A 27,991-nucleotide genomic window follows, 5' to 3' on the forward strand; every position below is an offset into this window, starting at 1 on the left:
AAAGTGAATTTCCCGAAAAAAAGTTGTCTGAATTCGAGAAAACCTTAACATAACTTTCTCTCAAGTCTCACTTGGTGCTTTTTTGTGTTTGTGTGCATGACCCACAGGTGTTTGCTTGCAAAAAAAATAAAAAAATCTACTTTCATAAAATGTTTGAAGTCACTTTCAAAGGAATATAATGTGAATGCAAATGTCTCAAGGGGACTCTAACTGTCCACAAGTGCATGTTATTAAGATTATTATATAAAAGCTCAAGAAATGTACATTCTTCACATATAGGCCAGCTTCTATATTCTCTCCCTATTTGGCACCAGCTGTGCCAATCCATCAATCCATGTCTCCCCCCCCCTCACTTTATCACAGTGGCTGTTCCCAACGCGCTGTAATTGAAAAGCTGTGTTGGCTGGTACCCTAAGTGCGAGTAAATGTCACTCAGCTTTGTGGGAAGCAGCGCTATAAAACCAAAATCTAATTCTATAGAATGAAAGCGCCTTAGGCTCGAGGCTTTTTCTGCGTGTGATCCTCGCCTCCACCAGGAGGGACTGACCGTGTCAGGACCAGAAGGTAAAAGAAGGCGGAGCTTTGAATCCTGATGCTGATAGTGGCTGTGTTCGAAATCACATACTAACATACAACTCTTACTAAGTCCGTAGTGTGTTCACATTAGATAATATGGAAAGATGTACCATGTCGGGACATTTTTGAAGTGTGCACGGTGGGCACACTAGTCTTACTCAACCGCCCCATGATGCATTGCGAGTTGAAGGTAAAATCGTCCTGGGATTTTCAAGCTAAAAGTCAAACATCCCCGTTTCAAAACAAAAGCATCTCTTCTTGTCTTCCATTGGTTTTTTAAGAGAGTTGTAAATAGGGCTCTTGTTTTAAAGTTAACCAGAAGTTTTATCAGTAGCACAATAGAGGGTCCAAAAATCTCAAAAATGTCTGCATGCAAAGTGTTTCTGCATGTTCCACATGTTGATATTCTACTTGGTTACTTTCTCACTTAAAATTTTTTCAGAACTTTCAACGGTGGCGAATCAACAGATATTTAGCCTCAGTGTGCTTCAGGTGTTTGTTGTAGGTTCGAAATGCATCTTGGGTAACCTACCCATACATAGAGTAGACGGTATACAGTATATTCATAATTCACAGAGCGTCAACATAGGCAAGTTTATGCATTTCTTGAGCAGGAAGTGAAGATTACTTGTATGAAATATTTTATAAAAGAGGATATTGGTTGTTTGGTGGAGGTTCGAGTCTCTGACTGCTCTTGTTTTCAATGGAAATATACAATCTCTGCCGCTGGTTCGGTGAAGCAGCTAATATCCTCAAGATACAAATCTGAGACGATGGTGTTCATCACCGAACACACAGTGCAACTGTGCCTGATGTTTTGAGTCAAACTAATGAAAAGCGCACCTAAAACGGTGTTACCATGCACATTCAGGGAGCAGCATCCTGCCTTCATCTAATTTCATAGCCAGTGATTCAAGAACAAACAAAGTAACAATGTCAAACCCATTAGCAAGGCAGGTGAGGAGAAAAGACAAGAGTTTGAGTGCATTAAACAATTTAATACCTTTGGGGAGTCAATGAACAATTAAACAAGACGTGAAAAGATAGAAGGTTACAAGTGAAATGACTAGAAATGGACACTAATTGTTATCAGATAGAAATGGAAAGGAGAAAGCTCTGCAATAGGCTGAGAATTCAACACAGTGGAACGAGTGGATTCTTCCTTCAAATAAAACGGATCATTTGAGTTTTAGGAGAAACTACAGTGGGAAATTAAACAGAAAAGCCTTTTTTTTTTAAAGTCCCTGAAGATTAAAGGCTCTATTTTAATTGCACAAAACAAGGTATTCTACAAGAAAAATCCTCCTAATCGATTTGATTTTGTTTGCCTGCACGTTTTATTCCTGCAAAAAAATACAATAATACATTATTTTAATGCATAATTGTGAGCGTCACCAGATCAAGCTCGACTTCATTAGGGAAAAAAGATATGAAATGAAGACATTTCCAAATGTAGCCTCAGGAACTGTGCCAGCCTGCATGGCTTTGTGAGAATATGACAGGAATCAAGTACTATACACCTGGGGAGAACACGCAAATTCCACACTAAATACTACTAAATACTAGATGCTAAAACTGAAGCATAGTCATTTTAGACACAGTCATTTCAGTCACTGAAATGGAGAGTTAAAAACAAATAAAGGGAATCTTGTCAAAACAGATGGCGAGCCTGAATTTGCTTATTAACATATAACATTTTTCTTCAACAGCAAACCCAAATTGAGTACACGTACTTCAAACTGAAGTACTAGTTGAACTTTACTAAGGTTGATATCAGTATAATCATCTCACATTAAACACACTACGGCTGGGCGATATGGACCAAAACTCATAACTGAATATCTTTTCTCAAAATGGCGATTGACGTCTGACCAGAAAGACAATTCTGGGTTCCTTTTGCTGATGGAAAATGCCACACAGGCACATTTATTAACAAACAGCTGCACAATATGTGACACTTTAGTCTTTTTCTCTCTAAGGGACAGCAGGTGTGAGTGAGTTCTGTAGTGTTTAGGGGAAGGTCTGGGTTGGAACGCACTCAGTAATCCATCCAACTGTGCTTTTCATGCTTTGCTGAGAAGTGGTGAAAGCAGCGACTCTTCAAACGATTATTTTCAAACAAAATAAGATATAATATAAAATATCAACATAGAAGATATTGTAATTTTCTACATCATCAAAACAGAAAACTAGATGTAGCTTGAATTTTGATATATTGCCCAGCTCTAACACACACAAACAACTACATTGCGAAGTATTATGAAAGACCAACCATGTTTCTGTCCAATTTCCAGCAGGACAGGCTCCCCCAGCTCTATGGTAAACGTCTTGTTCTTCTCATACTCCTCATCGTCGATTATTTTCACCTCAATCACCTTCCTGTTGACAAGAAAAGAAGAAGCTCAGAGCTCAAATTATGTTTGCCAAAAGATAGACGGGGATCTGTGTAATACAACAGCCACACAAGTGAGGATTAGGACATTTACACTGATTCCAAAGCCAAAGTTAAAGTTGATCATCATCTACAGTTAAGAAAACTCTGTCTCTGACTCTGAGTCATTCTAGGGAAAAAAAATGAAAGATGAGAGCGAGATTAATGGTTAGCATCGCTAAGTAAGTCACTTTGTGAAGCCACTAAATCCAGAAACTGGTTTCTGAAACTCTCCATCTGACAGTGATGCAAAATGCAGTGCATTACTGCCACTGCTGAGGAATTTTCAATTAGGAGCCCCTAAGGGAGAGTGTGAAAATGCAGTGTAAAGACTTTCACTTCTGTGAGCACAGCCATCAAACACTAATAAATACATTGAAAAACAAAATGTTTTATTTGAAATCAGCAGAAACAGCTTGGTAAGCAGAAAAGGCTAATGTACATCACAGAGCTGGCGTAAAAATGCCAAACTGTTGTGGAAACTGAGCTATGATTTCATTGTTTGTACTGACAGCACCTTAAACATTGAGTTTGCCTGCAGATGACTTCAGGCATAAACAGTGAGGTAGCGACAACACCTCACATTAGTTCACACCTTTGCATAACAGCAAGAAAGTCTCGGTTTGAATCAGGGCCATACCAATGTTCCCTGATCCCTTCTAAAGGTGTGCAATTGTCTAATAAAAAATGTTGATTGTGTATTTTTCTGTTACTCATCTCTTACTATGCAAATAGTGATTGTAACCTTTTGTATCTTTTTTAAAAAAATGTATTTGCTCCACAGATTCTGAGATATTCCATCGCCGACACGCAAAAATAAACCTGAACCCCTCGGTCTGGGTGCATCCACCTGTCTGCCCTCAGTGGGGGGTATTTGCTCATCACACTGTGCTAGTGCACTGATGAGGTCAGAGCCCCAATGGCAAACCCAGTGTTCTGCCTGCAGTATAAAACTGTAGTAAAAGGTCACCTGCCCCCCCGAAAAGCTTTTGAAGGAAGCCTATTTACTCAAACAGCACAATTTCTTACTCTCAATATGTTAATTTATTATGAAAGGTCATGGCTTTGGCTTTGTGACCTACACCATTCCAACATGCTTCATGTTTGGACTATAGCTTAGAAAACCCTCAAAGGTCAGTAAACAGTATTTTTGTTTGGACCAGTTTTAAGATCAGACCATTAAAACTTGCTTACTCATGTTAATATATTGGGAAAGGAAAGCTTCCACCTTAAGCATTAGGCTACAGAACGTTTTGTAGAAGATGTCGAGACTCAAAAAAGAAAGCTCGACAAAGAGTTAATTTTAGTTAAAGACGTACTCAACGTTTTTGCCCTTATCCAATATTGTTCAATACTTTCCGATATCAAACAATACCAATAATTTTAGGTTATATTATATATATATGGAATTTATATTAAACCTACTTTTACTTATCATCTGTGCAAAAAAGGACAGCTAATTTAAAATCACTTATGGAAAAAAGAGATTTTTAATTATTTTTTTTAAACATGGTGACTCAAACAATAGCACATTTTGGTTCTTTAACATCAGTGGGGGAAAAAACTATCCATGTACAAAGTATTTTTCTCTCAAAAAGGTCTTCTTACCCGTTCAAAGAGAGAAGAAAATTAATTCATACATATTTTTCAAGACAAAGATTGTGCTACATGTAGTGTCAAAGACAACAAATAGTGAAAATATATATATATTTTTTAAAAACTATAAAAATACATCACGGAAAAATCAATACCGATGTCAACCAATATTACATTATATGGCAAATACTGGCCAATACTATTGTCCATCTCTACTTTCAAAGCTTCAGAATGATAGAGACGTGAAGAATGTACCCCAAATCTTCTGTTTCCCATTAGTAGGAACTGGTGTTCCAGTTCAAATGCTGTTTTTCAACGTTTTACTTTTCATTTCACTTAGATCCTTCATTGGTATAAGACAAATGTTTTATTTATTTATTTTTAAATGTATTCATTGAGCATGATTATGTTGGCTGCATAAGCACATCACATACTGTACATTATATGTGTATATATATTTAAATACATACAAGTAAAGATACAGAATCACACCACATCTACACTATCCTAGACATGCTCAATGAGAAGGGAGGAAGTTCTTTAGTCATGTCCTACCTTAGACAGCTATCCTTATACTAGACAAACACTTTTATTTTGCTTGAAACCTGCCTACAGAGCTTTGGACAGTAACCTAGATTTAAGCAGCATTCAATTCTAGGTGTGACTTTTGATGGCGCCAAATGGAAAAACTGTCGCCATCATTCTGGGAGGATTATCTTGCTCTAAAAACTCCATCGGTACCTGACAGGCGGCGAAAGAAGCTGTTCATTTCCACTAGGCTGTGTTTTCATATGCTTCAGCATGTTGCCTCTGATGCTGCAAACAGGACGGCGTTTCTCCCTCAGAGCATTGGCAGAGGAACGTGAAAGGGTGGAAGCACATTGTTATCATTGGAGAACTGTCACAGCCACAGCAGATACAGCTGGATGCGTTATTTCCAGCATCAGCTTTAGTGGCCGACTCACAACAACGCCAGAAGCAAACAGATGTATATACGTTTAGGCTTATTTTGGTCAGGTATGATCAAAGGAGACGAACAAAACCATGTACCGAAAAAATAAAAGAAAAGGGATGAGAAGTAACGTCCTACTGTAGGGGAAAAAACAATAAAAAGCTACAATGTAAATTGCAATTTCAGCTGACATCTAGTGTATAATGCACTTCCCAGATATTTAGATTTGGATTCTTAAAGTGTAAGCAGCAGCTTATTGAGTGATGCGTGATGAAAAGTCCTCAAAAAAATACATACAGCATATAGATATTTCTACTAAAATGATTTAAACTGATGTATGATACTGAACTACATCTTGCTGAAAAATTTGTGCGGACTTTAACATATACATAATTTCTTGGTCTGCATGCATCAACGTGCACTTTAATGCCTTATTGATTCATTATTTTCGAAACAAATCTGTTATGAAACAAACACTGGAGAGTTTAAGGACCATTAGGCCCAAGATTTAATGTTTTCCAAGTAGCCCATGTCGTTTTGGTCTTGGAACATTTTTCTTTATCCACACTACTATGGATAAATCAAAGGAAGGCCAGATTCAGCAAAAGTAAAGCTTAAATTTTGCGTGTTAAACTCCTTATTTCATGAAGAAGAGGATACATTTGTCATGGCGGGATCATACTATAGAAGCATGCCTATAGAGTAGAGAAAATACCAGTACACAGTTAAAAGCACTTAAATTGACATATGTTTAACTAATATTTGCATATTGTTGATGGTATAAGACATTGAATATATTGAAAAAAAAATAGTACGACTTTTTAAATCTTGGGATGTGACGAGGCAAAAACAAACAATATTAATGTTACAGGGGAAAACACTGAAAAAAGGCTATGCTAAAAATCTAAAAGAGAGAAGATCTAAAGAATCCTCAAAAACAGAAGATCACAGATGACAGTGTAGAAAGTCAGGGTGAAAAACAAGGTGAAGACAAGAACAAAGGGGGGGAAAAAAGAATAAGATGGAGCGATGTGGCCCGAGGCTACGATGGGAAGACAAGGAATACACTGACAGTGTAAAGGGTTACGATTCAGTTCACACCGAGTTTAGTCAGGGAGAAAGCGCACGCACACGCGCACGCACACGCACACAGAACCTCATGTTTCACCATTGATTAAAAAAAAAAAAAATCCACAAATACACACAAGTTCATACACACACAAACCTATTAGTTCAATGTACACAAGCATGATTATGCATGACAACATGCTCCCACTTAACACTTGGAGGATCCACAAACGGAGCACACACTAATGAAGCCAGTTTACGCACACGCATGCACACACGTGCACAGCTTTCATTATTCATAGTTGGTGCTAGCTAGAGCAGCACTCCCATCTGTGCCCTCGTCTCCATCTCCATCCTATTACTTCTCCTCAAAGCCCTTTTACCCTCCTCTGCCTCAATCATATACTTGTGCTTTTTCTCTTCTCCTCTTTATCAGATAAGGACAGAGTCCCCTTATTACAATTTTTTTTGCTACTTTTACTCTGAAATATGAACTTGAGTCATGTAATAAACAGCTCTATGTAGGGTCAACAGAGGTTAGCTGATCTGAGTGAACCGATACAATGGAGTAGGGTCATAAATATTTCCATTTGGAGCTTAGAAAGAACAGAAAATAATAAAAGCTGCTATATTAAAGAAAGAACAAGCACAAAAGTAAGGATATGGAGAATAATAGGGGAACTGTCTAAAATTCTGAAGTATTTAAGGGGATTTTAGTCACATAGATCAGTGGTTCTCAAATTTTAAAAGTATCCTGTTTTCTCTTATTTTGAAATCCAACTACCCCCTGTGTCCAACAACATTTTGCAGAATACTATGAAAAACAACTACAAAACATAATGATGTTGTATGAGTTATAACACATTTGAAAGAATCTAATTTTGTAAATAAGTAGAATGAAACAGTATTTAGTGGCTCCTGAATAGATTTATACAAAAAATTTTTTTTAACCATTTACGGTCATCTCCCGCCTGATGTGGGACCAAGACTGACTCTTGTATTTGAAGTTTATGTTCTAACCACGATTGTTTCATTCATGATTATTATGATTATCATTTTTAAAATAAACATTATAAAACTCACTTTTAATGCTTTCATTTGTTAACTTTTCTCTCTCTCTCTCTCTCTCTCTCTCTCAAGTACCCCCTGAAGTGCCATCATGTACCCCCATTTGAGAAACCCTGGCCTGGATGACAGAAAATATCTCTCCCTGACCAAAAACAGCAAAGCATCCTGTAAATCTTAAAATACTGTCTCAAAGCAGGGAATACCCTAAGATTAGATGCTCAACATATGGATGGAGTGTAGAAATATTACAGTTTTACAGGCTGGTTAAAGTGTAACTAAACCCCTGCTTTCTGCTGACCTGCCACTGGGGGGGGAGGGGGATTGAAAAAGACCTTCAATATGGATGTTACTCCTGAAGCAGTAAGACACGCCCAGTCATGCAGGAAGACACACACAGCAATGAGAAGTACACACAGAGACAGACGGAATACACACAAAATGTGCCTGTAAATACACACATAGCTTGATGAACCCTCTGATTAGACCAGAATCTGCTCTTTATAAAAGCACAGAGTCAAAAACATTCCGCAGCGGAGCATTAGACTTACACATTGGAGCTGTCAATCAATGTCAAAAATCCTCCTCCCAACTTTTATTTGAGGGGCGTGGCCAACAGTGAAAGTTGATGACGCACAGTGGTCACAACAATCTGTCTCAGCCAATAGAAAAATTCAATTGTAATAGCCGGCCCCGGGCTCAACCCTTAGAGGCCAGTGACACTGACATTTTACAACTAAATACGCAATATTAAAACACTTTTACTAAAATGTTAAAAGTTGGACTAGGTTCAATCAGCAGCACTACTTAATACCCAAACACATATGTATTCAGCAGAAAACAGTGGGTTTGGGGTTTAGTTAGTCTTTAAGCCTGATCGGGAAAGTTTGCCGAGTCATAGTTTGCTGCCAGTTGGAATCTGGGTCACTGTTGTTGATGATGTGACTGACCGCTGAGGGGATGATCAGCGTCGATTCTGAAAAGCACACAATTACAATGGGCTGTGGGTAATGATTCAAACGAGATTGCTAAAGCCAGCAGAAACTTTCTTGAGATGGACACATTTCAAATGGCCAAGTCCATCATCTGACCTCAAACCAACAGAGCGTGCTGCTCACTGACAGAAGAAGCACCGAAGGAAACAAAGGCAAACACACACACACACACACACAGGGAGCCTGACAGAGCTTCTCAAGGGAGGCCTGTACGCCTTGATTCCAGACTACAAGCTGAGATTGACTGAAACAGTGTGTGATGGTCTTTCTACACACACCTAAATGCCGCACATTACTGCCTCATCCTCCCTGCTCTCCATCTCTCCCTCCCTGGCCTCACCTGCTGTCGGAATATCCCTGCCATGTTACTTTTGAGCACCTGCTCCCAAGAAAGCAGGTCTGTCTGACAGCAGCCTCAGTGCCCCGGTCTGTCAGATGGGCTGACACACCAAGCACAGACACACACACGAGCAGTGCCAGCATCGCTGAACACACAAACTTGCGTTGACTTGGAGAAGAAGAGCGATGGAGTGAAAAAAGTTCAGCAGAAGGTATTGTTGATTGAAAAGCCCCGAAGAGAAGAACGAGGTGCAAATCAATTTAATGGTTATGTTTTATATTATTGCCGAGTATGTGTGTGTGTGAGTAAACTTCTCCTCTAAGGAAATAAGTGAGCAACAGTTTGATTTGATTACTTAAGCACTCATTGCATTACTTAATGAACAAAAGCGTTCTTTACATCTTTGTCGCAATCTCTTTCCATTTTCTTTTGGCACTGGCTCCACTTTTGATTTGCAGACACAGTGTGGGTCCCTGTGTGCGTCTGTTTATGGCCAATATATTCAAGGCAAGGGTTTCTGGGAAAACCGCTGCAGCAAAAAGCTCGTATACCTTAGTGCGTTTGATTTGTTTTCACACTTTTAAGAAGCACACACACATTCCACCCTGCTGTCATAGTGTAAAATAAAAATATTCTCGTATGAAATTTTCCAACTCTGCCATATAGCTTCTGTGTGCGGACTGAGTCTTAAATACAAAGTTTCATTTTCACAGTATCAGCCTGATTTTTATCCTGAACTCTTTCTGTTTCTTACAAAGAGTTGAAACCAAGTGCGTGTAGCTTCTGGAGCGATAACAGATTTCCTTTTTAGGGTTTTATTTTATTTGACTTTAAAACCTGAAGGGACCAGCCGATATACTATAAATCACATTCAACGTATATGCATGTCTTACTTTGCACTTTAGAGTGACAATAGCGTCACGTGATTCTAGAGCATGTGTCAAACTCAAGACCCGGGGACCAAATCTGGTCTTTTAGAGCATCCAGAGAAAATTAAAATGCCTTGTTTAGAGTCATCACAGCTTGTGGGAAGAAACTGTTCAAATGACGAGCAGTAGAACATTTGATGGAGCAAAACATTTTCCCTGAAGGAAGCATTTCAAAGATGGCCCTGGCAGGGTGGCCTGAGGCATCGTTCACTATTTGTAAAGCTCGATTTATTTCATTACTATTAAAGTAAAAGTTCCATTGGTATTTTTTTTTTTTAAATAAATTCTGCTTTAAATTCCACTCATTGTTTGGAATTTAAAGCTTAAGCCTTAGGGAATCAATGGTCAAGCATATGACATTATGGACAGGGTACTAATGATATGAAGAGGGTATATGATTTGACAAAAATGCAAAGGGGGTACACGGGTCAAAAAAAATTGGGAACCACTGCTTTAGAGTATAACATTTGGCTCGCTCTAGAATGTAAAATTGATAGAAAAAACATGAAACATTTTGTAAATTACCAACTAATTCAGTTGTAGATATCTCAGCCTTCCTAGATACAAAAATTCAAATAAAATCTGCAGAATTTGCAGAGCTCAGTTTTCCACTTCTTCATATCACATGACGGCAGTCGTTTTTAATCTCAAAATGTTGAAAGAACTCTTAAATTTGTCAAAATCTGGCGAATTCTCTTCAAATTATTCAATGAAATTTCCCCAAATTTCCAAAATCAAGGAAATTTGAGCGATGATCCTGCAGGGACAGATTTATTCACATACTTTGTCATTTATATATCATTTGTCCGTGGAAGTGCAAACCAGGGCACATTAATGTTGAATTTGTTCGTTTTCTCACCTAAAATCTGTGGCCCACTTAAGCCTAAACTGGTTCCTATTTGGCTCCTGAACTAAAATGAGTTCGACACCCCTAATCTAAAGTGACTAGAGATCTGCCATAGCAAAGATTATTCAAGAAACAGCTAATCATTCTGAACCACACTGGGATTCGGCAACAGCAGAGCTTGATTAATGTGGGAGTCAAAAACACAGAAAGACGAAGCCAAAGAGCTCGGTGCAATCAAGTGATAAGCAGGTCTGAGTGCGTCTGTCTTTGTTTCAAACACACCCACACACAGTTGAACACAATATGATAGGTTGAAAGAAATCATCACCTAAACTATTGTCTGACAGGAGGCAACAGAAACAATTTGTGGGTGGCCAGCGGAGTGAGTAGGAGAGATAAGAAGCTCCACAGGGACGAGATATTAACCTCCATATCGCAGGCACCATGAGGGACCACAACATACACACACACGTACAGGCGCACGCACGCACACAGTGCTGCTAAGTGGTCTCCAACTGTGAAGAGTAATAAAGTTGCTTCTCAGATGTGCGTGGGGAGGGAAGATGACTGATGGCTTCAAATGATTTGACGATCAAAAAAAAAATAGATAAAAAAAAAACAGAAGCAGGTATGGGCACAAGATGGATGGAAAAAGAAGGAAGAAAGAAATAATCAGAAGCCAAACACGGTGAGTGAGCACAGGTTCCTTGAAAACACATCCCATGCTGTGAAAAGCTATCGATTGCTCTGCAGAAATTGAATTAAATAGTGCAGCAGAAAGAAAACCCTAGAAACGTTTGATTCACAAAAGCAATGAAATTTACAAAGCGTGGTGCTTGCTCAATACATCAATGTAAGCTATAACACATCAAGCAACAAAGTCAGCACTTTTTTATTACAATTCTGCACAGGGTTGGGGTCAATTCTAATTGTAATCACGTAATTGATGAATAATTGCAATTATAATTTGAAAAAATCTGTTGCTGTTGTAATCATAGTTTAAATAAGTTGACTAGAAATTCTATGAAAACTGCCATTAACAATTTAATTAAACGTAAAAATGCAAATCTAACAATCCTACAGCTGATTTAAGACGTGGGTCAAAACTGACACGTTATCATAAGAGATGCTAACAGAAAGCTAACACAAGAGGAAGGTTAAGTTTTATAGGGTTATTTATTAAACACTCAGTAATTGTGATTATTTGAACTTTAACTTTAGTAATTGAGAACGTAATTGTAATGGACTTTCAGGGGAAAAAAATATCATTTTAATTTTGATTGTAATTGGAAAAAATGCCAGTCACTGTAATCGTAATTGAACATGGGTAATTGGGGATGGAATTGCAAATTGAAAAATGTAATTGACCCCAACCCTGAGATTCCTGTCTTTCTGTTTTCTATGTGATGTTGACTGAAGATGAATGCTCCCATTGGGTATGCAGTAGGACAGTTAATGAGGGATTCAGGATTACTCGGAAAATGCCTTCTTATTAGGTTCCGTAGAAATACATTCCTACAATTTATAATTTCTGTTTTTACTAGAGACCTGTGACCAATAAAATACATTGCCGAAAGATGATTGGAGGGAAGGACAATCCCATCCCGCTCTAAAGAGATAAGCACATAAACGTCACAGCCGCACTTTATCAGATACGCACAATTGTTGCCTCAGGACTTAAAACTCAACAGAACGTAAGTCAAGAGGTGCAGCAGTGTACAAAAACATTGCATGTAACATGATACACTGTTTTTTTATAGCATCATTTAAACACATCAGGAAAGAAAGAGGATGATAAAAAAAAAAAAGGCAGAAGGAAAGAGGGAAGAAGTCAAAGAAGAGCCTCTTCCAGGCAGTAGGGAACATATGTGGTTGGCATGGAAACGGTGAAGCCTCAAAGCAGAACATGCACCCCACACATACAGTATACATGCACATCACAGTCACTTATACAACTCATATATTGTACATGCTTAAGTCCGACTTCAGATTAGTGTCACGTGCACGCTAATGCAATGATGTCTGCATTACGCTGCACTGTATTCAGCTATTTCATAAATCACAGCGCGCATGCATTACTTTACACAGAAACACACACCCCGCATGATGTCCTATAATCTAGTGAAGCCAGTTTCCACTTCTCTGCTCCTTGGAGGATAAAAGCGAGAAAAAAATGGATGAAGTAAGGGGGTTGTTGTAGAGAACGCTGCAGGATGGAAGTCAAGTGCATAATAAAGACAGAACAAAGGAGAAGACTGAATCATATTAGGGAAAAAAAAAAAAAACAGGAAATTCCTTTCTGCAAATATATAATGTACGTTTCGTCTTGGCAGCAACATTTCATTTATGTGTATTTCTAAAAATATTTTCTCAGCGCTGCTTTTGCATGAGAAAAACATGCCCAGAAGGACATTTGAGCTGAAACTACACAAAAAGGAAGGGAGGCAAACTGACTGAATGAGGGAGAGAGAGAGGAGTCACATAAAGATAAGAGAAAGAAGGAAATAAAGGAATTAAAAGCAGAGCAGTCACTCTCCACCCTCTCAGTTTTCTGTCACTATGTTCACAAGCTGTTTAATAAACTTAATTCATTTGCATGAACGATAATTGGAATGTTCAGCTACTGCAAAATTAAATGTACCACATATGACTATGCAGTAGTGGATTTGCAAAAAGGCCTGTTAGCCCCAGATGTGCAACTTCCAGCAGAAATGCCAGCTGCCTGTTTGCAGCCGGGACTTGACGGAGAACAGGCACATTCCCCCATTTCTTTTTCAAAGTCTGTTGTGTGCCATTTTGTGCCAGAAGATTGTCCCATGAGGACAAGACAGCACTTAACAACTTTCAGAGGGACCAAAAGGAATAAGAAAATGTATTAAAATTTAAGGGAAATATGCACAGATGAGGGTTGAGCAGGCTACTTATTTGGAACAGGATTTAGAGACCGACTGTAGCTGATCCTCTTGATTTCATTCGCAGAAGAAGATTGCCTTCCTTTGGTAATTCCTGTCTGTTCACCATAGAGTCACATAACAGTTCACATTCTGACAGCCAGACGAAGATTTGGATATAGAGGGATACCAGAGTAAAGTGTGTCTCCAAAGGGAATCACCTGACCTCAGAGAGAGCGAGTCTGTGAGTCAAGTAAGGGCTTTCTGATGCGTCTTGTTCATTCTGGGTTCGGGCTTTCAAAAAATACTTTCAATTTACGTAATGTCTTATGTAATAGCTTCAAAGCAATTTTGCGGCATTGACATAAAGAACACAAGTGAGTCCTAAAAACAGTACAAAGTAAAAAGTGAACAGAGGCAAGCGATGCTGTCATACCACCAGATCTGTAGAGAGTAGTTAGTAATAGTAGTCAGCAGCACTCCCGACTGATAGTGATTACCTATACTGATTGTATTACACTGTTAACAGTCCCACATAGAAGACAATTAATTTTGGCTGTTACCATAGTAACTCGGTGAAGTGGAAGTCTCATCTCTGATTTGTTGAAGAAAAAAAGCTGTTTTGGTCCTTCTGAAATTGAAAGATTTTTGCTAACTTTGGACAAGCACATGGAATAACTCTATAATCTGTGACATGGTTAAAAGAGAAAACTTAAAATGTACAAGTACAGAGCCTTAGAGCTAGTGTTATAGCACTCAAGACCGGTTTTGGTCTAGAGACCACATTTTGAGTTGTGATGTGTGTCAAACACCTGCAAAAAAACTAGTCCATCATTAATCCATCTCGTTTCTAGTCAGAAATAGCTCTGAACATTTACTTTAGGCCTCGTTGACCTGACAAATAACCATCTTATTTTCAGATAGAGACAGTGACTGTGACTTTTAAATACCAATAATTAATTGGTCTTCTCTTGGCTTGTCTTGGTCTTGACAAAAGTCTGTGTCTTTGTGCATTCTGGTATCAAGCAAGACTTGGTTTCTGATAATGTGGTCTTGAGCACAACGTTAGAAAGCGAAGTGTCTAACTCTGATGCTAACCCTAGACATCGTCAGTGACTTTGCCATATTGGCATGCTTAGAGATACTAAGAAACTGTTGACTGAATAAAAATGTAGTCAACAGGACTATTTCAGTAGTTTTAGTTGACATTAAGCTTTTAGTCAACTAAATCTGTTACAGATATAGTCGACTAAAATATACAGCGTAACAGATTATGCATTTTTAAGGATTCAGTTACCATTGATCAACTGTATATGAGATGGCATTAATGTGTGTAAATACACACAGACAGATTTGATGTGATCAAAGTGTAAGATCACATGATCACATGAGTTGTAATTAATTTCGTCCAATATGACAAAATTACAGTTTAGTTTTTATTAGGTGAGAAAAAAACAAATATTTGTGCACAGTTTTCATTCACATGTATTTTTTGTTATTAGTCATAGTCTGCTTATAAAATTCCTTGTCAACAAAAATTAATACTTAAGGAAAATAGTCTAACTTGAAATTCCAAACACACAAAAAGTTCCACACCATCCTTGTCAGACTCATTAGTATTAGCATTAGCACAGATACACCCCAAGGCTGTGATTACCAGGTTGCCCGGGTGAAGAACACAATGATATAAATTAAAGCCAACTGGATTTTCTTGCTGGGCTTCAGAATGAGTAGTATAAAGGTTGTGGCTGTCGAAACCTTGTCCTCTTCTTTCTGCAAACCATTTTAGCAGCTTTTAATTATACATGAGGAGCAGTTTTTTTGTTTAGCTTTTTTTTTCTTTTTTTTTTACATAAAGGAGAGAAAGAAGCATGAGCAAAGGATGGAAGGAAAAGAACACAGGAGATGAAAAGAGGGAGAAAAGTGTTTGGACATAAAATGAAGAAGAAATTATTTAGAACATGAATAGATGGTAAAATGAACTCAAAAATTAAATACGGATTGGTTAAAAGGGGCAGCAACGATAGCATTATAAAGTAAAACACAGAATCAGAATAATATCTTATTTTCAAAAAAATGACTGACAAATAATAGTGACATTGGTATAACAGTAATGAAACGCTTGTGGCAAACGGGAAGCTGAACACTCTAAGGTAGACAAATGAGCGACAGCCTCTTGTTCTTTCTGACCCCATTTTTCATCTGCTTTCATATATGTTTTAACACGGTTCATCTGATATTTATGTTATTCAAGTTTTGACCATATTGTTGTTGAGTAAAAATCTACATGACAAGTTCTGAAAGTTCTAGGGTTTAAAGAGGAACTCGAGTAAGTGTTTAAAAATGAATTTTTGACATAAACTAAGGAACCTAAAAACCGAACAAACTGAAGAACTGTAGCTTGATTGGTTTGGTCACATTCACAAAACAAGCAATACCTTTATTTCAGGGCTTTCTTTGGTGATGGATGGTACAATCGTCAAACCAATTGATTGTTTTTTTGCTTGTTTTTGTTTTAGAAGAATGATTAGGGTATACTTTCTTGTTCATAAGATGAAGAAGGCAAGGAGGAAGTAGCTAGGAGTGATTCATCTCTTCTATATCGCCAAACATAAAATGATGTCAGAAGACAGCTGGTATCGTATTTGCTGTTGGTTGGACACATTGCTGACAGTCAGCAAAAAAAAGTGACTGAGTGCTGTCAAGCTTCCATATCTCCTTTTCCAACTGGTCCCATTCCAAACACCACCTCCTCCAACCATCCTGTCTCCATATGTTGGTATGACAACTCTAGATATGGCAACGCTGAACAAACATGTTAGCTAATTAGCTTTTCCCTGAATATTCTGCTAATGATGTGACCTACTTTCTTTACCGTAACAATTTCTGGGTTAGTGTAATTATAACCATGTTTTTCCCCTTTTGCCGAAGTCAACTTAAAATTACACAAAAGAAAGCATTTAACCACATACTGTATTTATTCACTGCCCTAATGTTTAATCTGCAGTTAGACAATTTGGTGTATTGTTTAACCAGCAAATTCTCTAACTAGCAAATGACACATGCCTAGTGCTCGTCCAATGTTGGTACTTCAAAGACTATTGTCGCTGTCTGTCTATAATCCCTGTTTGAGCTGGTTGTTAAGGGTTAATGAGTTAAAGCAGTAAGAATCACTGTACCAAGCTATTCCTGCATGGACTTGCATTCGATATTTACATGCCGTTGAATTTGAATGTGGTTTGTTTTTGTGATACATTTACATACAGTTCTCAAATGTCCGAGCACAATAGATTTCACACCTTCACATTGTTCATCGTCAAGTAATCCAGCAATTCAACCCTTCCCATGCTGCCAAAAGTTGACAATTTCTGATATGAGTCATCACTTTGCAACCACATATTCTCATTGTTTCTACCTCTAAATGCTTTTTAATCTCTAAATTTCTCAATCGTCTTTTTTGATTAATCTTTTCCCCCTCTGGCTGACTGTTTGTATCCATTCCCATCCTTCTAACTTAGAGATACACTTACAGGTAAATGAACACATCTACCTACATGAGTTCTTCATCGGCTCTTTCGTAGAACCTGTCCATGCTTCTTGACAACTTGATTTTCCTTCCCTTTGACTAATTCAATAGTTCTTTACCAAGTACTTGAACCTGTTGAAATCCCCCCCCCACTCCCCCCCCTTACCATTTTAAATAGGGAATTGGCTACCGTGGACTCCTTCAGGTTCTTGGGATTCACAATCTCACAGGACCTGAAGTGGACCTCCCACATAGACTCAACCAGGAAAAAGGCACAGCAGAGGATGTACTTCCTGCGTCAGCTGAGGAAGTTCAACCTGCCCCAGGAGCTGCTGATCATGTTCTACACCTCCATCATTCAGTCTGTTCTGTGCACCTCCATCACTGTCTGGTTTGGATCTTCAACCAAACTAGACAGACACAGACTACAAAGGATAGTCAGGACTGCAGAAAAGATCATTGGTGTCGATCTGCCCTCCATCCAAGACTTATACCTGTCCAGGGTCAGAAAACGGGCAGGTAGCATCACTGCAGACCCCTCTCACCCTGCACACAATCTGTTTAAACTCCTCCCCTCTGGCAGACGCTACAGATCACTGTACGCCAAAACAACCCGCCATAAAAACAGTTTCTTCCCCCAGGCTGTCACTCTGATCAACACTAAACAGTCAAAGAGTGTCAGACCTGTTTCTGTGAAAAAACCCTGGAACCAAACATAACAACCCTGGATCAATCTGACACTGAGAATGTTCATGTACATACCTTTAATTTAAATGTTCTCCTGCACTACTTATCAATGCTCTACTGCACTATTTTCCTTTTATTATTAATATATTTTATTATTATCTTTCTTTTCTATTATTTTCCTTCTTTTTATCTTATTTCTTTTATTTTTATTTTTTATTTATTTATTTTTTATATACTATTATTATTATTATTATTATTATTATTATTATTATTATTATTATTATTATTATTATCTTGTTATTTTATCGAGTTTGCACATTCTAGTCTAACTACTGTTTATATTTATACTTATGTTTATACTTATTATCATCTTTTCTAGTTGATTGTTTATTGTTGAATGTTTTCACTATTGGAGAGAGCACAGTTGACCGAGTCAAATTCCTCGTGTGTACAACATACACTTGGCGAATAAAGATGATTCTGATTCTGATTCTGATTCTGTTGCTTGTATAACCCTGGAGGTGTGGACATATTTTTATTTTTGATCATTTGGGGTAATTCAATGAGCTCAAAAGACAATATAATCCTACATGAAGTGATACTGTCCACTTTCTGATTTGCTTGCTCCTTTTTTCAGGGTCGCGGGGTAATCGACTATAATGTTATTTCCTTATTGATTTCCAATAGGAGATATCATTAGGATTGCATCACATTGAAGAATGTTGCTATAACTGAGATTTACTGATGGTGCTTTAATCCACAAAGACAGACATTTACACCTACAGTCAATTAAGACACTCAATCAAACCAAACCAAAGTATGTTTGGATCCTATGAGTACTGTGAGCCGAGTGATCAGGAAACATATGCATGCATTTAAATACTGGGCCACAAACTAACAATAATCTAGCTGTGTGGCAGCATTGCTAACCAATGCAGTGCTCTTCTTGGAAGAGAATATCTTCCAACACATGAACCTGTCCTTTGCAGATGGCCCTCTATACACTTTACACCTTCAGCTAGTTTTCGTTTTGCCCTTTACTTTTATGCACCATTAGAAATGGACAGCCATTGCCAGGCCAAGCTTTATTGTGCCACATTTATGGTGGAGTAAAAATAATCAATAATCATGAGCAACGGAGAACACAAAATGAGTGTGAGCATTTCACTTGTAAAGCTAGCTTAACTCAAATATTGATTTTATTTATTTATTTATTTTTTAAAGGTAAACCATTGTTAACCTCCTCCAACTGCGGCAAAGATGAAGTTTACAGTTAGGAGAGAAAATATTATGGGTAATAAGTGTCAGATGATTGAGTTCAGGGGGAAAAAGCAAAAGGAGGCTGTTCAAGACGTGAAAATAGATGCTTGGATGAACAGTAAAACAAAGAAGAATGATGTGTCATCCTGTACACCCAAAGGGAGCAGAGCAGATATCTGGGATAGGAAGACTAAAAATGAGGAGACGACAGGAAAGGAAGATGAATCGGGCAGAGGTCGAGGGCAAAAATACACAAGTGATTAAAAGGTAGAAGGTTGGGTGATAGACGGGAGGCTGAGGGAAGAAAGGCATATAAGGCCATTGTGTTGATAGAGAGAGGATGAGACTTGGGAGGAACAAAAAGAGAGATAAGGACGGCAGAGAGAGTGGCGGAAAAAAGCAGGGACAGTAAGAGGAAGATAAAACAGACAAACCAAAACTGTACTGGAACAAGTACAAAGAGGGGGGGGGGGTGAGAGATGTAAGTGGAGATGGGGAGCATGAGTCACTGCGTCTCCTCCACACACTAATAGTGATTTAAGTACCCTGACATCACTTTCTCACTGCCGCTGTCTCGCTGTCGTTATGTGTGTGTGTGCGTGTGCGTGTGTGTGTAAGGTCACAGGTGGCACGGTCTTTACTCAAGCCGAGCACCTCATCAAAGCAACATTCCTGGTTTAATTCAACTGATGGAGTCAAAATAGGACAAAATAGTGTAGTTGGTAGATGGCATACTATACTTGTATACAGTACATCTGTATTATATTTGTATTATTTTACTGGAATGTGTGCACTTGTATTTGTCCTTATTTGAGGGTATTTTAGTTAATTATGTATGTTTTTGTTTCATTTTCTTTGTTTGTTTAGAGTTTCTTCTTTTTATCTGTAATATTTCTTGAGCCTCTGCAAGTGCCGGTAAGTGATAACACCCTGGGATCATTAAAGTATTTCTGATTCTGATTCTGATTAAAGATACAGTATCTAAGTATTCTTTTACATCATTTGCCACAATGAATTAACAAATCCAAACAAACAACAACAAAAAAGATCTTACAAATCCAACAGCTACAATTTCATTTATTAATGTTGATACTTGATCATCTTTATTATCCACCAAGGAGGTAATATTTTCACCTGCGTTCATTCATTTATTTGTTTGTCTTATAACAAGATTGCATCAAAACTACTTAACCAGTTTTGCATTTTTTTTTCAGGCCATGGAGGATTCCATCAAATTTTGGAGGGCATCCGGATCAATATATTGAGTTTGGTTCAGTTTCAGGAGGAATACTCAAAAATTCATATCTTGGTTTGTAAATGACTGATATTTATGACATTTCACTCAGATCATGATCATCTGGCAAAGAGGATATTTGGTGCTTGGCAGAGGTTTGCTCTAGGAAGTTGAATAACAAAAGTAAACATTGAAACCACAAACAAAATTTGCAAAATAAATGCTTTGCAATGAGAAACATAGTTACAACTATAGTGTAAGAATGAGCGTTACCACAGGTCGCTCATTCCATTTGCAATCAGACACCAACAAAACCTGAACTTGCCGTTTTCTGTCTCTCCATTTGCATTGTTGCACAGCTCTCATGTCCAATTTGATCCAATATTTAATGCAAAACTCTTACTTATCTCATATTATTTATATGCATCTGTACTGTTAAGTTCAATTTCATTTATTCATTTTCCTGTTAATTTTCCATTTTGCATAGGTACGTATACAATATATTCTTGCTTCTTTAAATTTGGCTGCCATAACAAGTGAATTTCTCCATTGTGTTTAACTCACTCAGTGCCCCCGATGAGATATCTCGTCATTTCAAATCCAAACGCTCAGCGCCATTGACGAGAAACTCGTCATTTGCGTTTTTTCACGGGGATTACTAGAAACACCCTGGCGGAGGTCCCTCATCAATATCTAAGCTGTGGGGTGTTGTAGTGACCAACTGTGCCCTGACGATGGCAGCGGTGGACCTTTAGATGAGAGATTAGCCACTGATGGTACCATTAGCTGGGGAGGAGAAACAGGAACGGGTGAGATTATGGCGCTACAGAGTGATATTGTGACGTATCCAGCAGCTCACAGCACCACATACTAACACAGAACATGTGTGGACCTGAGTAGATTGTTGATAATGTTGTGATTGTGAGATAAAACCATCAACTAACCGGGCTAAGCGGGTCATTGCTGCGTGTCGGGAGGAAGAGGAAGTTACGTCTGTGTGCAGACTGACGGGAGGGAAAGTTGGAGTAACGCCAAAATACAGTAAGAAATCCATTCATCTCTGACATAGACAGCAAAATAATAATTTTGCCATCAAAAGCCCGGTCTCAGTGTTTTTTTATGTTTTATATAAGGAAACAATGTTCAGATGTTAGAGTTGTCACTAAAGCAAAAAAAATTGTTTTAAAGTCACTGACAGGGTTTTTTTTTTTTACAAAAAGGCTGTTTTCTCAGCTTTTTGCTCTGAAACTGAAGATTTGTGTAAAACTTGCTCTATTCAATGGCTGATTACAAAAGAAACAAATGGCATGACAGTCGAGGCTTCAATCTTTCAGAATCTGGTGTCAGATTTCAGATAGTCATAGTAGAAAATATTCTGTGGGTCTTTAAAATGAGTCAAAATGCTCGAAAACGGCTGGCACTGAGGGGGGTAGAAAATTTGAAAATGGCTGGCACTGAATGAGTTAATAAAGTATAATCTGATATGTAAAGGTTTGATTTATTCAGACAAGTTTTTTCAGTTGTCTTAATAACTAAGAAAAAAGTTGTGTGAATAAATGAAACCTTAACAGTTTATTTCCAAAAAGAAGACAAAATGAACTTGCTGGAATTAAAGTATACTCTAATCTTAACTCTTTAGGTAGAGTCACAAATTCACCTGACACTGCTTCTTTTGTGTGTGCTGCTAAAATAGCATATGTACCCATGATGGATGAGGCCCATTCCAAAAAAATCTAAGATTGTATTAGAAGCAAACTGAAAGACACCAAGGTAGTTTTTCACTGTCATAAATTGTGCTGCCATTTGACTTGACTGGTGGAGAAAAGTCCACAAAGTTTGAAAATCATCTCATATGAAAGAAGCTGCTGATTACAACCAACATCCAGTGTTAGGGTTAGAGGTAAAAAAAAACAAAAACAAACCACTGAGGAATTGCTTCTCTCAATTTACGGGTTACTGGAAATACAAACTTAGATTCATCAGATTTACATTGCAGTCTGTTTAGTGTGCTACTTGGTAATACCAGCCATGAGACAACACCAGACAGTCTCCTTGTCTGAGGCTAAATTCTAATTTCGGTTGATTTGATTTTCTCTCTGCGGTCATTAGAGAAGCATCCAATTAATCCCATCAGAGGTCACTGTTCTGGCAGAATTTAACGATCGCCCGAAACTGATCAAAGGGTAAACTGTTGGGCGGTCAGAGTTTGTGCTTACCAAAGCCAGCAACATGATCAAAACAAATACCCAGAAAAGAAAAGATTGCAGAAAAGTGTTGGCACTTTATGACGACTTCTGTAGAAACAGGGGGTCAAGAACATGGTGATTATGAAAGGGACATAATTAATGTTTTAGGAAAGACACCACAGATTTGATAGCAATCAGGCTTTTTAACATCGACAGGGAGGAGAAATAAAAAATACAAAATTGTGGTTAGAAGCCTGTAAAGGGATTTTCAACTAATTTGCACTGAACAATTAACTAAATAATTACTACTTGTGCAACAAACCCCACCACCAAGCGTAATATTGACAGAATCTGTACATTTGTAAGGTTATCAGATCTAATCAGCTAAGGTTTCCACATTTTACATTTTCATTAAAAGAAATTGTCAATTTATGAACCCAAATAGACAGAGACCTATGGTGAGCTGGTGTAGGAAGAATAAATAGACTTTTAACCAATTCCAGCAGAAAAAAAAACTGCACTTAAAGCTTCTTAAACACCTAACTCACATTTTTAAAACTGTACCAGAGCGTTATCCCAAAGTTGTTCTCATAAATTATCTAATAGGGATTAAACACAAAAACAAAAGTTGAGGGTAGGAATTGTCACTCAAAGATGATTTTGTTCAACGGGTTGTTGACAAAGGGTCATGAACTTCAGAAAACTTGTAGTCTTGCTGAAGAATGCAAAGACGCTGCAAAAGGTTTCTTTGTTAAATACATTTTCTTTATTCTTACCATGAAATCTTTTGTTTCTTTGCCAGACACAGAGGACAGTAATTCACCATTTTTGTCCTGCTTTTTTATTATTCGTGTTCACTGTGATATGCGATCTCTGATTTTGGTTGTATTCAGGTGTTTCTGTGGAAGTCACAATATAAACAACCACCATTGTTCTGTGAAGAACTTTAAATCCGCTAAAAAAAAAAAACAGAAATGTTGTTTTAACAGTGTTCTTGGGGTCATACTGGCATCAGCATCATGATGTGGTTAAGCAGCTTTAAGAGCAAATGATATATTTAAAGAAGCAACCTATTTCTTTGGGGAAGATGGTAAAAGCCAAATGCAGACCAAAGCTTTACCCATCATTCAGCTAAGAGCACTCCCCTATAGATGTCAGTTGGGAGTTTTAGATAAAAACAGCTAAACTACTTTTAGCCAAATTAAATTAAAGGGAGAGTGGCACACAGCCAACCCACCCTCAAGCCTCTCTCTGGGCCATGCCAGTCAGTGAACCCAAAATTGAGACATTTCTCAAGCCAACCGGAATGGGTTCCAAAAAAACTATAGGGGGTCTGGAGCAGATGTGCAGTAGAAAGGAGAGTCCAGCAGTTTGCTCCACGGCTCCTGGTTGGTCTCCGGGCTATGATTACAGGGCGTATGCAAGCCACGAAAGTTTAATCACAGGGACGACATGTGTGTGATCTTTGGCCACAGGGCGTGCCCCAGGGTATTCATTCACACACCATACAGTTAAAACTGCAAGGCTCAAAATAACCTACCGAGTAGGACTGCACACAGGTAGAGAAACTAAGTGTTGAAGGTCAATATAAGGCAAAGAGAAACCAACATGAGGGGTCAAAGCAGGCAGGGTTTGATAATATCACCTGAAGCCTACCAAGTGTCTTTATGCCTCCACAACTGTTAAACATAAGACTGCAGTCTTTTTGTTTGTTTGTTTGTCCAAATTTTAATATTCCGATGTATACAGATGATTCAGTTATTTTCACTCATGGTCTGACAATTAACATGATCTCATCCAAACTTACAAATGCTTTATCTAAGGTCCAGCACTGGCTTAAAGACAACGGTCTTATGGTCTATACTAAAAAGACTACAAGCTTGACATTCACAAAAAGACCAATATCACAAAACAATTTTACAGTTTCTATAGATGGAGAGGTACTTGAAGTGGTGTCTCAGTTCAAGTACTTGGGAATCATACTGGACTCTACTCTAACCTTCAAAAAACATTAGGGATGTAAAGAGTAAACATAAGGCATTTATTAATCGATTCATCGCTGTCACGGATCATATCGATACTCTGTAAATTGAATTGCAGTACTTTTTTAAACAGCAGAGGGCGCTATCTATTTATCCTTCTATTGTTTGACACTCACACGTGACGTGAGCGTCGGCGCTAGGCATGGCCGGCCCAGCCTATATGCAGACTAAGCAGGTGCTTAGGGCCCCCAACCTGGCATACCCACTGTGGATTGTGCGCATCAAAACTACAGGGCACATTTCCAATAATCTATCCAGCCATGCATTTGTTTGGAATTACAAACTGGCAACCTAGAGAGTGACGTTAGACCTGACCTTCCCACGATTGGTCAGCTCATTGTAAGCAATAGTGTGGAAGAAAATGCCTGATACAAACAACAGCCCTCGTCATGTCGAAGATAATTTCCAGAAGCGTAGGTGGCGAGCGGAATCACCAACTGCTCTTAAACATGTTCATAAATGATTCCTTACCCCTTCAGTGCCAAAAGAATTTCTGTAATATTACCTGAATATCAGTTAAAGTCAGGGTTTTCTATTAGCTCTGTCTGCTAGCACATAGCATCTCTTCTTCACTGCTAGAATAGCTGCATGCCAACCGAACACTGGATTACCAATGCCCTCTGCTGGTCCAAACAAATATCTGATGTAAATACAGTACACTGACTGTTTTTGTTTAAAAGTCCAATTTTTAAGGCACAAAATACATTTTCAGTTGCACTTTAAAAAAGAAAATAAACTATTAAGCAGTTTTGCATTGTTTACTGTAGAGCCAGAATTTAAATTAATAGGCTTCTTCATTTGTATTTTTTCTTTATTTATTTCATTCAGGAATTATTTTTTGTTAAATTGCATTGTTTTTAACAGTTTATCAGGGAATTCTTTTGACAATGAAATATAAAAGAAAATACTACAGTATTTTCTCATTTTTTTTCCCGATAAAAATAAAGGAATATTTTTCAGTCATCATTTGTCTACAGTCTCATTTTGTAAAATAAATCGTGAGAGAATTGCATCATGAACCCAGTATCGTGAATCGAATCGTATCTGGAGTTGAGTGAATTGTTACATCCCCAAGGAACATGTAAAAAAGGTTGTTAACACAATACAATTTAACCTCCAAAACTTTAAACAAACCGGGCCCTTTATTTCCACTACGGCTGCTAAATCATACCTTCATTGTATGATCCTTTCTCACATTGAGTACTGTTTTACTGTATGGTCAACAACACTGCACTAAAACCTGGAGAACAGTTGTATAAACAAGCCACTTAAAAAGCCCTATTCTTCACACCTTCGTCCAGTTTTAAAGAAACATCCTTTGAGTTTTAACAACTTACTTACTCGACAAAAAGATGCCAATCTAAGAACTAGATCAGCTACTAGAGGGGACTGTGAGCTACAGTTCAGACACACGATCACTAAACAAAACACCATTTCTGTAAATGGATGCACAAGTTGGAATAGTCTTCCAATCACTGTTCGAGACTGTTCCACCTTTACAGCTTTTAAAAAAAATGTGATCATCTATAGTATTGTTTTTTCAATAAATTGCTTCGGTTGGTTTTAAATAATGTCTACATTATGTCCATGTCCATGTGTAAACTATGTCCATGTCGTTATATTTTATTGTCATTGTCTGTATAAGGATGGAAAGTAGCTCATGGCTAAATCTGGCACATTTACACAAAGTATTGTACTAGTGTTCATTAATGTGCACTGTTCACTCCAAATAAACAAATAAAGTAAGTTAAGATATTTCTTCATCAAATCAGTTTGGTAAATGTGTGTAAAACAGCCTTTCAGGAACATAAAGGCATGGAAAGAGAATAAGAGCAGCAAGAGACAGGGATTTTTTAAAAAATGGGTTACAAATCAGTTCAAGGAAAACCAGAGGTGCTTTGTGGTAGTGTGTGCTCATGTGAAGGACAGCAAGCTGAATCACTATAGAGTGTAAGAAAAATGTCAATAGGCAAACGACAGAAGGCGGCTGCCACATTGATTTTAATACACAGCGGAGACACAGGCTCACACTCACAAAAGGAAAAATGGGGCTCATGCTGAAAAATACACTGAGGGCTTTGCAAGTTGTTAGGATGGTGACTTAAGCTACTTAACTTTGACTGCTGTGACATTAGAGTGGATGAAAGGAAGGAGTGAGATACGGGCCAGAGGGTGGAGGGGGAAATATGAGAGTGAAAAGGCATAGAGACGGAGGAGAACAGAACGGAGGCGAGAGGAAAAGGAAAAAGCCGATAACTGTGCATCCACTTGAATTTCGTCTTTTATTTCTCAGTATTTAGCACTGTCACTTTCTTTGTCTTTCTCTGTTTGCCCTCAGTCTTTCACTCACAGATGCAGAGCATGACCATAACAAAATGTGATTTAGTATTTAATCTTTATAATCCACTTGACCAGAAAAGGCCTGGCCTTACTAATTAAACAGAAAACAATAGTTGTGATATCGCACATGAAGAAACACAAAAAGACTACCAGCAGTTTCACAATCGCACAAAGAAAGAGATCGAAACCAAAAACTTCAATGATCTTTTTCTTTTATTCTCTATTTGCTTTTGTTGTTATGTCTTCTTCTCTTTGTTGGATTGACAATGAGAGGGTTCAAAAGTTGCTAAGGCAACAAACGGGGAGAAGAACTGAAAGCAGAGACAGTTGTCCTTGGGAAAATACAAGACATTCTGACAATTCTCACAGAATGTGGAAGAGGGCAGTGAAAAAGAAGGAGAGTGTAAGTGTTTATCTGTCCAAAAGCAGACTGTACCTGAAAGGATATGTGGACAGTGAAACATCAGAGACTCATTGTGGCAGAATGCTCAAATCATCAGCACACAACAATGAGGCGACACTTGGATGAAAAATATGTCTTAAAGGTAGGGGTGTGGGAAAAAAAGACTTAGTTCTGGAAGAAAGGAGCAGATGGCCTAAGCTTTTATTTAGGCAATTTTATTTATGCTAATTATTTCTTGTACAGTAAATACATTTTTATTTGTTTAGCATAAATAAATGTTACCTTGTGTCTTAAGTTTGCCTTTGTGTGATTACATCATTGGAATCAGTTTATTTAAAATGATCTTATACAAATTGTATTGTTTTGATGCCATAATTTGCCTTAACGCACTATGCATTGTATCAATCGTTTGAATCCAGAATCGATTAAAACAAAAATCAATTTTGAATCGAATTGTGACCCTAAGAATCGGAATCGGAATCGAATCGTGAGACACCCAAAGATTCACATCCCTACTTAACGGGACATCAAAACTTTTTAGAAAAACTGCAAAAGTTCAGCTCAGTAATTTGTAGACACTGCACAATATTATTCTCCAAATCTTTCCATAAAAAAGTTTGCAG

General features: G+C 37.9%; 1 protein-coding gene across 4 annotated transcripts in view; it reads right to left on the reverse strand.

The window, feature by feature from the left end:
• Positions 1–27,991, reverse strand: part of slc8a4b (solute carrier family 8 member 4b) — a 161,125-nt gene that overhangs the window by 17,734 nt on the left and 115,400 nt on the right. For all 4 annotated transcript variants that reach the window (XM_028473878.1, XM_028473875.1, XM_028473876.1 and 1 more), the window contains one exon: positions 2,849–2,955. In XM_028473878.1, coding sequence (XP_028329679.1) covers positions 2,849–2,955 — 107 coding nt within the window. The remainder of the gene's footprint in view (positions 1–2,848; positions 2,956–27,991) is intronic.

This window comes from Gouania willdenowi, chromosome 18 (assembly GCF_900634775.1).
Source record: "Gouania willdenowi chromosome 18, fGouWil2.1, whole genome shotgun sequence".
NCBI classification, from domain to species: domain Eukaryota; kingdom Metazoa; phylum Chordata; class Actinopteri; order Blenniiformes; family Gobiesocidae; genus Gouania; species Gouania willdenowi.